Source organism: Oratosquilla oratoria, chromosome 8 (assembly GCF_046742065.1).
Source record: "Oratosquilla oratoria isolate Oo_2021 chromosome 8, ASM4674206v1, whole genome shotgun sequence".
Classification (NCBI taxonomy): domain Eukaryota; kingdom Metazoa; phylum Arthropoda; class Malacostraca; order Stomatopoda; family Squillidae; genus Oratosquilla; species Oratosquilla oratoria.
The window spans coordinates 56,342,857-56,355,800 of record NC_134784.1 but is presented as its reverse complement, the minus strand read 5'-3'; the positions used below and the strand labels follow the sequence as shown (position 1 = coordinate 56,355,800).

General features: G+C 40.8%; 2 protein-coding genes across 4 annotated transcripts in view; one reads left to right on the top strand and one right to left on the bottom strand.

Annotated features, from left to right (window-relative positions):
- Positions 1 to 12,944, bottom strand: part of PolD1 (DNA polymerase delta 1, catalytic subunit) — a 362,759-nt gene that overhangs the window by 13,603 nt on the left and 336,212 nt on the right. For all 3 annotated transcript variants that reach the window (XM_076189251.1, XM_076189252.1, XM_076189253.1), the window contains one exon: positions 7,965 to 8,220. In XM_076189251.1, the coding sequence (XP_076045366.1) occupies positions 7,965 to 8,220 (256 nt within the window). The remainder of the gene's footprint in view (positions 1 to 7,964; positions 8,221 to 12,944) is intronic.
- Positions 1 to 12,944, top strand: part of LOC143027746 (uncharacterized) — a 538,392-nt gene that overhangs the window by 280,348 nt on the left and 245,100 nt on the right. The gene's annotated exons all lie outside the window — the stretch shown is intronic.

The window sequence follows — 12,944 nt, the reverse complement described above, 5'->3', positions numbered from 1 at the left end:
ATGATGAAAGTTGAAAAGTGACATGAAAAGTAGAAAAACTGTAGTCCCCAACAACACTGTCTTGGACAAATAGTGATCATTCCAAAATGTTGGATGACACAAAGAATGTACTAATTGAATTACTGAAAGGAGAAAACATAGTAATTATGGGTGACTTTAACTAAAAAGAAATATGTTGGGAAGAAATGACTGAAAGGTGGAGAAGACCTTTGGGGAAATATTCTACTGGATATGACAATTGCATACACAATGACTCAATGGGTAAAGGAAAATACCAAATATAGCAACAATGAACCATCAAGACAAGAATATTTACGTCTGAGCCTGAAATTGTGGATAAAATGGAATACAAGACACCAACTGGGAAGAGTGAGCACATACTAATAAGAGTTCAAACTAAAAGAACAAATTTCTTTGAGAAGAAATGAGAAACATAGAAAAGGAAGACTAATGTACAACAAAACAGATTTTGAGAAACTCATAAAATTCTTTCAGAATGTAAATTGGGAAAACTTCTTAAATGAAGAAACAAAGATGAAAAAGAAACAGAACATATTAAAAGAAATTTATGAAGAGTAATACACAGATATGTACCAAAGCAGAGGCAATAAAGGGTGTACATTAAGTGCTGGTACAATAAAAAATGTAGTGAGGCTAAAGATAGAAGAGACAAAGCCAGAAAAAAAGTGAATATGTAAAAATATGCAGGGAAAAGAAGAGAAACTAGGAAAAAGACAAGGACCAACCTAAACTATTCTACAGGTATGTGAATGACAAACTAAAAGATAAAAAAGAAATAGTAAAATTGTGTCAAGGGAATGAGGAATATATAGATGTAGATATGACTGAAATTGTAGTATGTGTGAGCAAAATTTGACGTAGCCTGAAGGGATTTCTCCCCGTCCTCTCATTTTATGCAATGGGGGGACGGAGAGGGGGGGGGGTCGCCGATTTAATGAAGCGGCCTTGCTGTGGATGTGCTGTGTCTTGCGACACTGCTTCTGACCCAGGGCAGTGGACAAGGTGCAGGGATGACCTGTCATTCAGGAGGTGCTAAGATAAGAGGGAGGGTGGAGGGGTGTGGAGTGTATTCAGGGATGGAATGGGTGGGAATGATTTTATGCCTTTTTCTTTTTGGCTATCCCCCTTGTAAGGGGGAAAAAGCCTTGGTATATATATGTATGTATGTATGTATGTATGTATGACTGAAATTTATGAATAAACATTTTAAATCTGTATTCACAACTGAAAGTACACAAAATTGGGATGAAGAACAGAAATATCCCCCCAATGAAAGAAATAACTGTGACACAGAAGAAAATAAGAGACCAAATAATAAACCTTGATGTCAGAAAAGAGAATGATAAATAAACTAATGGACAAAATATATAATTGATTACTCAATGAAAGAAGGAAAGGTATCACAAGATTAGAAAAATGCAAATATTGTGCCAATATATAAAGGGGGGGGGGGGCAAGAAAATCCAACTATAGACCAATCTCCCTTACTACCACAAAAACAAAAAAAATCTATGAAAAAGTTATCAAAAGTAAATGGAATAAACATCTGGAATCCCATAAGGAAAGACAAGGATAAAGTCTGGGAATGGAGTCAAAAGTGGGAAGTGAACTTTAACATCAAGAAATATAGTATAATGGCGTTTGGAAAAAGTAAAAATAGAATATCAGGACAATATAAAATTGGTACAAAGGAAGTACAAAAAAGTTAACTCGGTAAAAAGGACCTAGGAGTAATTATCAGGAAAGACATGTTACCAGACAAGCATATCAACAAAATAGTGGGAGAAACCTTCAATTTACTAAGATCAATGAAAATGGCCTTTGACTACTTGGATTAGGAAATGGTAAAGAAAATATTAGTCACACTGATAAGACCAAGATTGGAGTATGCTGCGACATTATGGACACCCAGTACTAAAAAGAATATAAAGAAATTAGAAAGAATTCAAAGAGCAATGACAAAGATAGCACCACCACTCTCTAAATTGACATATAAACAAAGATTGGCCGAATTGGAACTACCAACCCTAGAACAAAGAGGAGAAAGAGATCTACTGACCATCTACAGAATTATGAAAGGGATGGAAGTCCTTGACAGAGAAGATTTATTAAAGTAGATGGAAGACTTCCTGAGTGGGAGAAAAATGAGGTTAGTAATTAGAGACAAATACCTGAATTGGGAAGAAAAGATAAGTGGTGTCCCGCAAGGTTCGGTATTGGCTCCAATCATATTTTCCATATACAGATGCTCCTCTACTTACGTTCATTCATTTTACGTTTTTTCGATTTTACGTTTGAACTGATTAAAAAAAGATTGTAAAAAAAAAATTTTTGAGTGAATTTTTTAGTTTAGCGTGCTCTCCGTAGTTCAAACGATACTTACGCATGATGCTGCATCCATTGTTTACATGGCACAAACGATAGACTGAACATGCCTTTGCCTCCTCCTCCTCCCCCTCTTCCACCATCTCAATTTATGTTGCTTGAATTTAATTTATTTGAAATTAATGTTATTATTTTACAATGTTATGTTTATAATTAATGATTTAGGGGTGTTTTATAAGATACGGTAATAGAATTTAGGGATGTATAGTACAGTAACAACTTACGTTCATTTTCACGTTATGTTCAGCCGTTCGGAACCCAACTAAAACGTAAGTTGAGGAGCGTCTGCATATAAATGACATGGATGAAGGAGTGGAGTGTTATTTGAATTTCTTTGCAGATGATGCAAAAATACTAAAGAAAGTAAGAGCAGAGGAGGATTGTGAATCATTACAGTTAGACCAGGACAAAATCTGGAAATGGACTCAAAAGTGGGACGTGAACTTCAATATCAAGAAGTGTAGTATAATTGAGTTTGGAAAAAGTAAAAATAGAATATCAAGAAATTATAAAATTGGTGAAGAAGTGAAAAAAGTGAACTATGAAAGAGACCTTGGAGTAATAATCAGCAAAGACAAGACACCAGAAAAACATATCAATAAAATAGTTGGAGAAACCTTCAACCTATTAACCCCTTCCATACGGTGCCGCATACATAGGCAGCATGAGGAGCAAGTGGATACGCGAGGCTGCCATATCGGCGTCTTGATTATATTTATTGTAGTTGCCCCTGCGTTTTTACATACTCTCTAAACTGTCTATAATCACATTTTCTATGGTTATCAAAATTCACGGGTGAAAGAGAGAACGATCGATATAAGTGGTGACTATATTTTATGATGCATTTGACTACTTGGATGAGGAAATGATTAAAAGAATATTAGTTACACTAATAAGACCAACACTGGAGTATGCAAGAACACTATGGACACCCAGTACTAAAAAGAATATAAAGAAATTAGGAAGAATACAAAGAGCAACGACAAAGTTGGCACCAACTCTCTCCAAATTAACATATGAACAAAGATTGTCCATATTGGAACTACCACCTCTGGAACAACGAAGAGAAAGAGATCTACTGACTACAGAATCATGAAAAGAATGGAAATCCTAGATAGAGATGATTTATTAAAATGGGACAATGGAAAGACAAGAGGACATGAAAAAAAAATCAAAAAGGATAACTATAGAAGAGATCTGGAGGGAAAAAAAAAAAAAAAGTTTCCCACATAGTGTGCTGGATAACTGGAATAAATTAGTTAAGGAAACAGTATGTGCAAACACTATTCAAGATTTTAAGAAAAAACTTGATGCTGAAAGATACAAAGATGGGTACCACAAGCATAGCTCCCTTCCCGTATAATACAACTAGGCAAAAGGGATAGCTATATAAGAGATCTGAAAAAGAATAGTTTCCCACAGAGTGGATATCTGGAACAAATTGGATGAGGTAACAGGGTATGCAAAAACTATACAAGAATCTAAGAACAAACTAGATGCTGGAAGATACAAAGATGGGTCAATGAGCATAGCTCTTTTCCCGTTGTTCCTATTACCCATACATACACAGCACATTCCTTCACCCTCATTTGTCATGTCATACACCTCTAAATCCATAAAATTCCAAGACATTCTCACTCCTTACTATATAGTTATTGCCTATTTGTCCTCTTCCTTTCCTGAATCCAAATTGCTCTTCCTTCTAATCCTCTCAATAACCCCTTTCTCTTCACACATACATGCTATACAGATACTTAGAACAGCTTAGAAAGCATTATAGTCCAAACCAGAATAAAACATGAATTTATACCTACATACATATACCAAGGCCTTTTCCCCCTTCCAAGGGAGGTAGCCAAAAAGGGAAAGGCATAAAAACACTCCCACCCATTTCATCCCTAAATACACTCCACACCCCTCCCACCCTCCCTCTCATCTGAGCACCTCCTGGATGACGGGTCATCCCTGCACCCTGCCCACCGCCCTGGGTCAGAAGCAGTGTCGCAAGACACAGCACATCCACAGCAAGGCCGCTTCATTTAATCGGCGACCCCCCTTGCATATAAGGAGAGGACGGGGAGAAATCCTTTCGGGCTGCGTCAAAATTTACTCACACATACTACCCCACCCCCCACCCCCCCGCCCATTCCTCCTCAAGCAATCACAACATCATCCATATACAACCATTCTCCACTCACCTCTGTCTTCCGTCCTCTCCCTTCCTTCCTCAACAGACATTCCCCTCTTCCCCAAAGCCCCCTTCACCCCATCCATCCACCTCATCCTAGGACGTCCCCTCATGTTCACTCCCTCCACATCTGCCTTCCATACCTCTTTTACTAGTCTTTCTTCACTCATTCTTTCCATGTGTCCAAACCATCCTAATATTCTTTCATCAACCCTATCTCCCAAATCCTTTTTCACCCCTGTTCTCCTCACCTCCTCATTTCTCACTCTATCTAGCCTAGTAACCCCCATCATACTTCTCAGACACCTCATCTCAAACACATTCAAACTCCTTCTCTCTTCTTCTCTTATGTTCCACGTTTCTGCCCAATACAGTGCTGTTGGCACAATCACTCCTTCATACAGTCTCCTCTTCGCATCCATTCCCAAATATCTATTCCTCATTACACTCTTTAATCCACCAAGGCATTTACTCGCTTCTCTCAATCTACATTCTACCTCCACCTTCACTCCACCTTTTCCTGCTACACTTGCACCCAAGTATCTAAAACTATCCACTTCCTCCAGTCGCTCTCCCTTAATGTTCACTTCCAGTCTACTGCCACTTTCACCCCTTGTACATCTCATCACCTTACTTTTACCCACATTTATCTTTAGCTTTCTTCTATCACATACTCTCCCAAACTCTGCCACCAGCTTCCTCAATCCCTCCTCTAACCCTGCCACAAGCGCAGTGTCGTCCGCAAACAACAGCTGGCTCACCACCCACTTTTCTCCATTTTCTTTAACCATCTCCAATCCCTGACCCACTACCCTAGCATTCACCTCTCACACCACCCCATCCATGTATAAGTTGAACAGCCAGGGCGACATAACGCATCCTTGACGAAGTCCCACCTTTACTTCAAACCACTCACTCTCTCCATTTCTAATCCTGACACAAGCTCTACTACTCTCATAAAAACTCTTGACAGCTCCCAAAAGCTTTCCTCCAATCCCATAAATCTGCATAACCTCCCACAGTGCCTTTCTGTCTACCCTATCATAAGCCTTTTCCAGATCCATAAAAGCCCAAAAAACATCCTTCCCCTTTACTATAGCTTTCTCACATATCTGTCTTACCACAAAGATCTGATCTACACAACCTCTACCTGTCCTAAATCCACACTGTTCCTCACCAATTACTCCTTCTGTTCCTCTCCTAATCCTCTCAATTAAGATCCTCCCATAAGCCTTCCCTACTACACTTAACAGGCTAATCCCTCTGAAACTACTACATTCACACTTGTCCCCTTTTCCCTTGTAAAGAGGAACTATACAGGCACTTCTCCAGTCCTCCGGTACTCTACCCTCTCTCCAGCAAACATTAAACCTCACCAACCAGTCCACCATCACTGAACCTCCCTTTTTCAGACATTCTGCATGGCATCCATCCAGACCAGGTGCCTTACCTGCTTTCATCATCTTTACAACTGCCTTCACCTCATCCTTCCTTATTTCTCCTCCATTCTCCTCACTCATCACTCTCATTTTCTTCGCATTTCCCACTGCAGCTATCTTTCCTTCCCTATCCTCCTTCACGTTTAGCAACTCCCTAAAATATTCTGCCCATCTTCCCCTTACTGCCATCTCTTCCATTATCATCTCTCCATCTGTACCTTTTACCTTTTCTTCCCTACTTGATTCGCCTCCTCTTCCTCTCTTAATTTCTTTCCAAAACATCTTTTTATTACTTTCAAAATTTTCTGTCATACTCCTACCCCATTTCACATCTGCTCTCCTCTTTGCCTCCTTTACCTTTTGCTTTACTTCTCTTTGTACGTCTCATATGACTCCCCCGTCCTCTTTTGTAACCAATCTGTGAATGCTCGCTTCTTCTCTTCTACAACCTTCTTTGTTTCCTCATCCCACCATTCACTACCCTTTCTTCTATTTCCCCCTGTCCTTCTTGTTCCACACACCATCTTTGCACACTTTAAGACTCCCTCCTTGAACCATCCCCATTCCTCCTCCACCCCCATCTCTGCTCCATCCTTTACTCCCTCCCACTCCTCCTTCAGCTTCTTTTCGTACTCCTTCTCCTTTTCCTTTTCATTCAAGGAGTTCACTCTAAGAACCTCCCTACCTTATGTCCCTTTCCTCTTTCTCCATCTATCCTCCACTCTCAGCTTACCTTCCACCAAAAAATGATCTGATATTCCCCCACCCTCTCCCCTTAGCACATGTACATCCTTAACTCTTCCTATCATAATCCTATTTACCACTACATAATCCATTAGCGCTCTATCTACCACCCTTCCCTCCACCACCCTCTCCCATGTGTACTTATGCTTGACTTTCTTCTGAAACACTGTATTTGCTATCATCAACTCTCTTTCTAGACACATTTCCACCATCAACTCTCCACTACGATTCTTTCCTGGAACTCCACACTTCCCAACCACTCCATCGATTGGACCATTTCCCACCCTAGCATTAAGGTCTCCTAGTACTATTACATTGACATTTCTTCCTAAACCCTCTATGCACTCATTTAAATCTATCCAAAGAGCCTCCCTTTCTTCCACGCTCTTCTCACTGCCAGGCCCATATGCACTTACAAAGACCCACATCTCCTTTCCCAGTTTCACCTTCATCCACATTATCCTTGAGGAAACCTCCTTCCACTCAACTACCTGTTTACCTATCTCCTCACTTACTAGAATAGCCACCCCTTCCCTCCCTCGCCCTCTCTTCACTCCTGATAACCTCCCACTTACACTCCCAAACTTACACTCACCCTTCCCTTTCAACTTAGTTTCACTCAAAGCCAACACATCCATCTTTCTTCTCACAAACATACTACCTATCTCTTCCCTTTTACTCTCATCTGTACCACATCCACGCACATTAAAAGACCCAAACCTTAGGGTGCTGGCCCAAGGCCCTCCAGCACCCCTTATGCCTTCACTTTTCTTTTTAGGATATATGCCCCGTGGGGCTACAGGGAGAAGGATGCCTAGTCCCTCTCCCCGTCCCTTTCTTCTCGCCTCTTACGATCCAAGTGGGATACTTGGTGGCAGTATTCTTTTCCCCCACCACAGGGAATTCCCCCATCACAGAAAGAGAATAATTGAAGAATAATTGATAATTGAAGAATAAGGATCTATACCCTAAATTGGAACCATACATGAAACTGAAACTAGGTATGACAACTCAAGAGTATGAAACAGGACTTCACAACCATTGCTCCTTTCCTGTATACTGAAATTAGTTAAATCCAAACACACAATTCATTCAGTGCAACAGATTGTGTAATCAAATTATTCAGTGCAACAGATTGTGTAATCAAATTATTCAGTGCAATCACTATTACAATTTATCTCAATTACCTCTGCTTTTTCATATGCAGGTGTTCCTTTGGATGCTGCCACAATGACGAAGGGAACACGATCTCCCAGCTTGGGTGCATTTCCAGGGTCTCGCTTCCTCATTTTATTAGCCAACTCAACATGAGCTTGCTTGGCTGCATATTCCTTCTCTGTTTTGGTCAGCTCTTTAGTGATAACCAACTGGGAAATATCAATACGATTGCACAACAAATCTGATATTGTCTGTTTGGCAAAGTCCACTGCACCTGTAGGGTTTCTAGTATTGAGAAGTCAAATTGTAGTATAATTCCTTATAATTATTTTTCTAGTATATTTCATTATATTCATATATATATATATATATATATATAATAATAAAAATAATAATAATAACAACAATAATAATCACTAATCTATCTTAAAGACATGTTACCTGGTCTTCTCTATTTTGCACTGAAACATCACCTATTTTCTATGTAAGACTATACACACTAAAATATTCAACAATTAAGTTTGAAGTGTTCTCAACACATTTCTGCACTGAAAAATGATATGTTTTTATGCACTGAAAAATGTTATGTTTTTATTTGACTGATCTATCTCAATTAACCTCATGGTACTCTAAACAAAATTCTAAATGTGTAACATTCATGTTCTGCATAACACTTTACAAGGTAGCTTTGAGAACCTTAGTGGTCATACAGATTAAACCTGATCTTTCTTATCTAATTCCACCAAAATGCTTTCACTTCATTACTCTCATCTTGGATCAGTGACAGAAAACTACAGGTCACCATAAACAATGTGAAATCCAAATGGGGTGGGATGGAGGGCTGGGGTTCTAGTGGAGCTCCCCAGGGCTCAGTTTTGGGTCCCTTATTGTTCATTATGTATATAAATGACTTGGGCAATGGAATTAATAGTGATGTTAGTAAGTTTGCAGACAACACAAAAATAGGATGCCTAATTAGGTCAGGAGTCAAAGCTAAGATTCTGCAGGAGGATCTTAACAAATTGTTCACATGATTGGTGAAATAGCAAATGGATTTTAATATCACAAAGTGCAGCATGTTTGGGTCTTTTAATGTGCATGGATGTGGTACAGATGAGAGCAAAACGGAAGAGATAAGCAGTATGTTTGTGAGAAGAAAGATGTGTTGTCATTGAGTGAAACTAAGTTGAAAGAGAGGGGTGAGTTTGAGTTTGGGAGTGTAATTGAGACTGTTTCAGGAGTGAAGAGAGGATGAGGGAGAAAAGGGGTGCCTATACTAGTAAGTTAAGAGATAGGTAAACATGTGGTGGAGTGGAAGCTTTCTTCAAGGTTAATGTGGATGAAGGTGAAACTGGAAAGGTAGATCTGAATTTTTGTAAGTGCATATAGGCCTAGTTGTGAGAAGAGTGTAGCAGAAAGGGAGGCTTTTTGGATAGATTTAAATGAGTGCATAGAGGGTTTAGGGAGAAATATCAATGTAGTGGTATTGGGAGATCTTAATGCTAGGGTAGAAAATGAATCAAAAGACGGAGTGGTAGGGAAGTGTGGAGTTCCAGAAAAAAAATGTAGTGGAGAGTTGATGGTAGAGCTGTTACTAGAAAGAGAACTGATGATAGTAAATACATTGTTTAGGAAGAAAGTCAAGCATGGATACACATGGGAGAGGGTGGTGGATGGAAGGGTGGTAGATAGGGAGTTAATGGACATAGTGGTAACCAGGAGAATAGTAGGAAGAATTTTGGATGTACATATTTTAAGGGGTGTGAGTGGAGGAATATCAGATCATTTTATGGTGGAAAGAAGTTGAGAGTGGAGGATGGATGGAGAAAGAGGACAAACAATGAGGGTATGGAGGTGCTTAGAATACATACATATGTATTCTAATGGCTTTTTCCCCCTTACAAGAGAGGTAGCCAAAAAACAAAGGCATAAATTCCACTTCCACACATTCCATCCCCACATACTCCACTTCCATTCACACCCCCTCCCACCCTCTTATCTTTGCTCCTCCTGGATGATGGGTCATCCCTTCATCTCGTCCACTATCTTTGGTCAAAAGCACTGTCGCAAGACTCAGCACATCCACAGCAAGGCCACTTCATTTAATCAGCAACAATCACCTCTGTCCCCTCATGCACAAAAAGAGAAGGGAGACATCCCTTTGGGCTGTGTCAATTTATTTTTCACATACAATCCTTCACCCCATATCCCCCATCCATTCCACCTCATGCATCACAGCATCATTCATACACAACCATTTCCCATTCACCTCTATCTTCTGTTTTCTCTTATACTTCCTCAAAAGACATTCTCCACTTTCCCAATGCCCATCCATCTCATCCTTGGTCACCCCCTTATGTTCACTCATTCCACCTCTGCCTTCCACACCTCTTCTACTAATCTTTCTTCACTCATTCTTTCCATGTGTCCAAACCATCCAAATACTTTTTCATCAACCCTATCTCCCAACTCCCTTTCCAGGTCCTGGAGCTGCAGCGTCTACGTCGTGGGACCACCCCCCAACCCCAAGAGTTGGGGGCCAAACGGCAGCATCTACCCCTGGCTACCGGCTCTACGCAGGTGGCACCGATCCCCAAGAGGAGCTACGCCTACCTTGGGGAGTACCACAATCCTTTTTCCCAACATGCAATATTACGTTTTTTCTGCACCGAGGGGTGATTTTCCGGCGAACACTCCTCTTCTTCTACTTTTAGCTGGAGATGTAGAGAGCAATCCTGGGCCCACCACAAAATACACATGCCCAACATGCTCTAAACTCATTACTTCGAGCAGACAGACAAAGGGCTCAGTTCAGTGCAATATGTGCAAAAACTGGGCCCACCTCACTTGTACAACACTTGCTGACACAAACCAATACACAAACACTTGGACATGTTCTACCTGCCCTCCAGTAACTCCACTCCCACCTCCCCAACCACAGCCAGCACCCTCACCCACTCACAATTTCCCTCTGCCCTTACCCTCGATTAGTACTCTCCTTCCTTTGTCCCCAATCTCTCCTTTCCCCCCCTCTGACCCAGATCCTACACCTTCCCCACTACCACCCCAACCTCAACCCCAAACGGCAACATACAACACATACAAAACGCACAACATCAACATATTACAACACAACATTGACGGTATTAACACGAAAAAACATGAACTTGAACACTTTCTTAAACAACACAACATACACATTGCGATTTTACAAGAAACAAAACTAAGACACTCACACAAAACACCATCATTTCATAATTACACCACCATCAGACAAGACCGGACTGACGGCTATGGCGGTGGACTCATCACCCTGATCCACCACTCCATCTGTTTTGTGGACACAAGTGCCACAACCAAAATTCTCCTCCCTACCACAGATAACACAACAGAAATCCAATCCATTCGAATCCGCACAGGCAATAAATCAACACTGACAATAGTTAACATGTACATTCCCCCCAATCATCCCCCACAGTTCCAGACACCTTCAGGCCTCATTTTAGCCAACTAGCCTCAATCCCCAACCTGATCATGGGTGGTGACTTCAACGCCAAGTCGTCTACCTGGTATGTCGACAACCCTGACACAGACAGAGGGCTTGATATACAGACTCAGTTTGACACATTGACTATCATGAACAACACACATAATCATACACATATCCCACACCAAGCCCTCTACACTCCCTCCTCTCCTGATATCACCTTCTGCTCCCCCTGCCTAACCCCAACAACATCATGGAGAGTGGTCGGAACCCTTGGCTCTGACCACCTTCCAATCATCATCACCACCAAAACAAGATGCACCCCAGTTGGCCACAGACACACTTACACCAATTACAAGAGAGCTAACTGGGAAGCTTTTACTGAAGAGACAGAACAACATTTTGAAACACATAACAGTACACCAATCACAAACATAAACAATGCTGTGCACACTTTTAATACAATCATACAAAATGCAGAGAGATACATCCCTAGAGGCAACAGAAAATCACACAACCCCAACTTCACACCAGAAATCCAAAGCCTCATCAGACAACGTGACACACTTAAACACGGTACCCCCACACCTATCCCTCAAAACATAGCAGACCAAATACAAACACTAAACACTGTGATTGCCAATAAAATACATGAACAAAAAACACAAAATTGGCAAAACTTTATCAATACACTTGATCACAAAACAAACACCAGCAAATTGTACAAAACACTCAACAGCATTACACTATCCAACAGTAACACTACACGCTCTCACGCAGCAATAATCACAACAACAGATAATCTACCCTCAAACAGACAACAAGCAAACGCTCTCATACGTCATTTTGCACAGACAAGCCATCTCACTTCTCACCCTGACGACCGACGCACCATGCGACGTAAGAAAGACTTTCCCACAGACTCAGACTATATACCCTTCATAGACAGTCAGACAAAACTCATAATACATAGTCTCAAGCACTCATCTGCCTGTGGCCCTGATAACATAAGCAACATCCACCTAAAACACATTGGACCACAAGGTATACACACACTCACAAACATTGCAAACTACAGCTATTCACACAACACTATACCCGACATCTGGAAGCGTGGTAAAATAATCACCATTCCAAAACCGAACAAAGACCCAACAATCCCAACATCGCACCGTCCAATCACACTTCTCTGCACCCCCTCTAAAGTCATTGAACGCCTAATACTTAAACTTGTCACACCACATATTCCCCTTGCTGACTCACAACACGGTTTTAGGCTGCTACACTCCACAAACACTCTTCTGACAAACCTCACACAAAGAATTTTAGATGGCATCAATTCAGATAGGCCCCACCAAAGAACACTTCTTATAACATTAGACATTAGTAAAGCTTTTGATGCTATCCCCCGCCACAACCTAACAAATAAAATATATAACACAGACATGCACAATAACACCAAAAGATGGCTGGCCAATTATCTGGCAGGTAGGAATGCTTACGTGTCATATAATGGCCAATC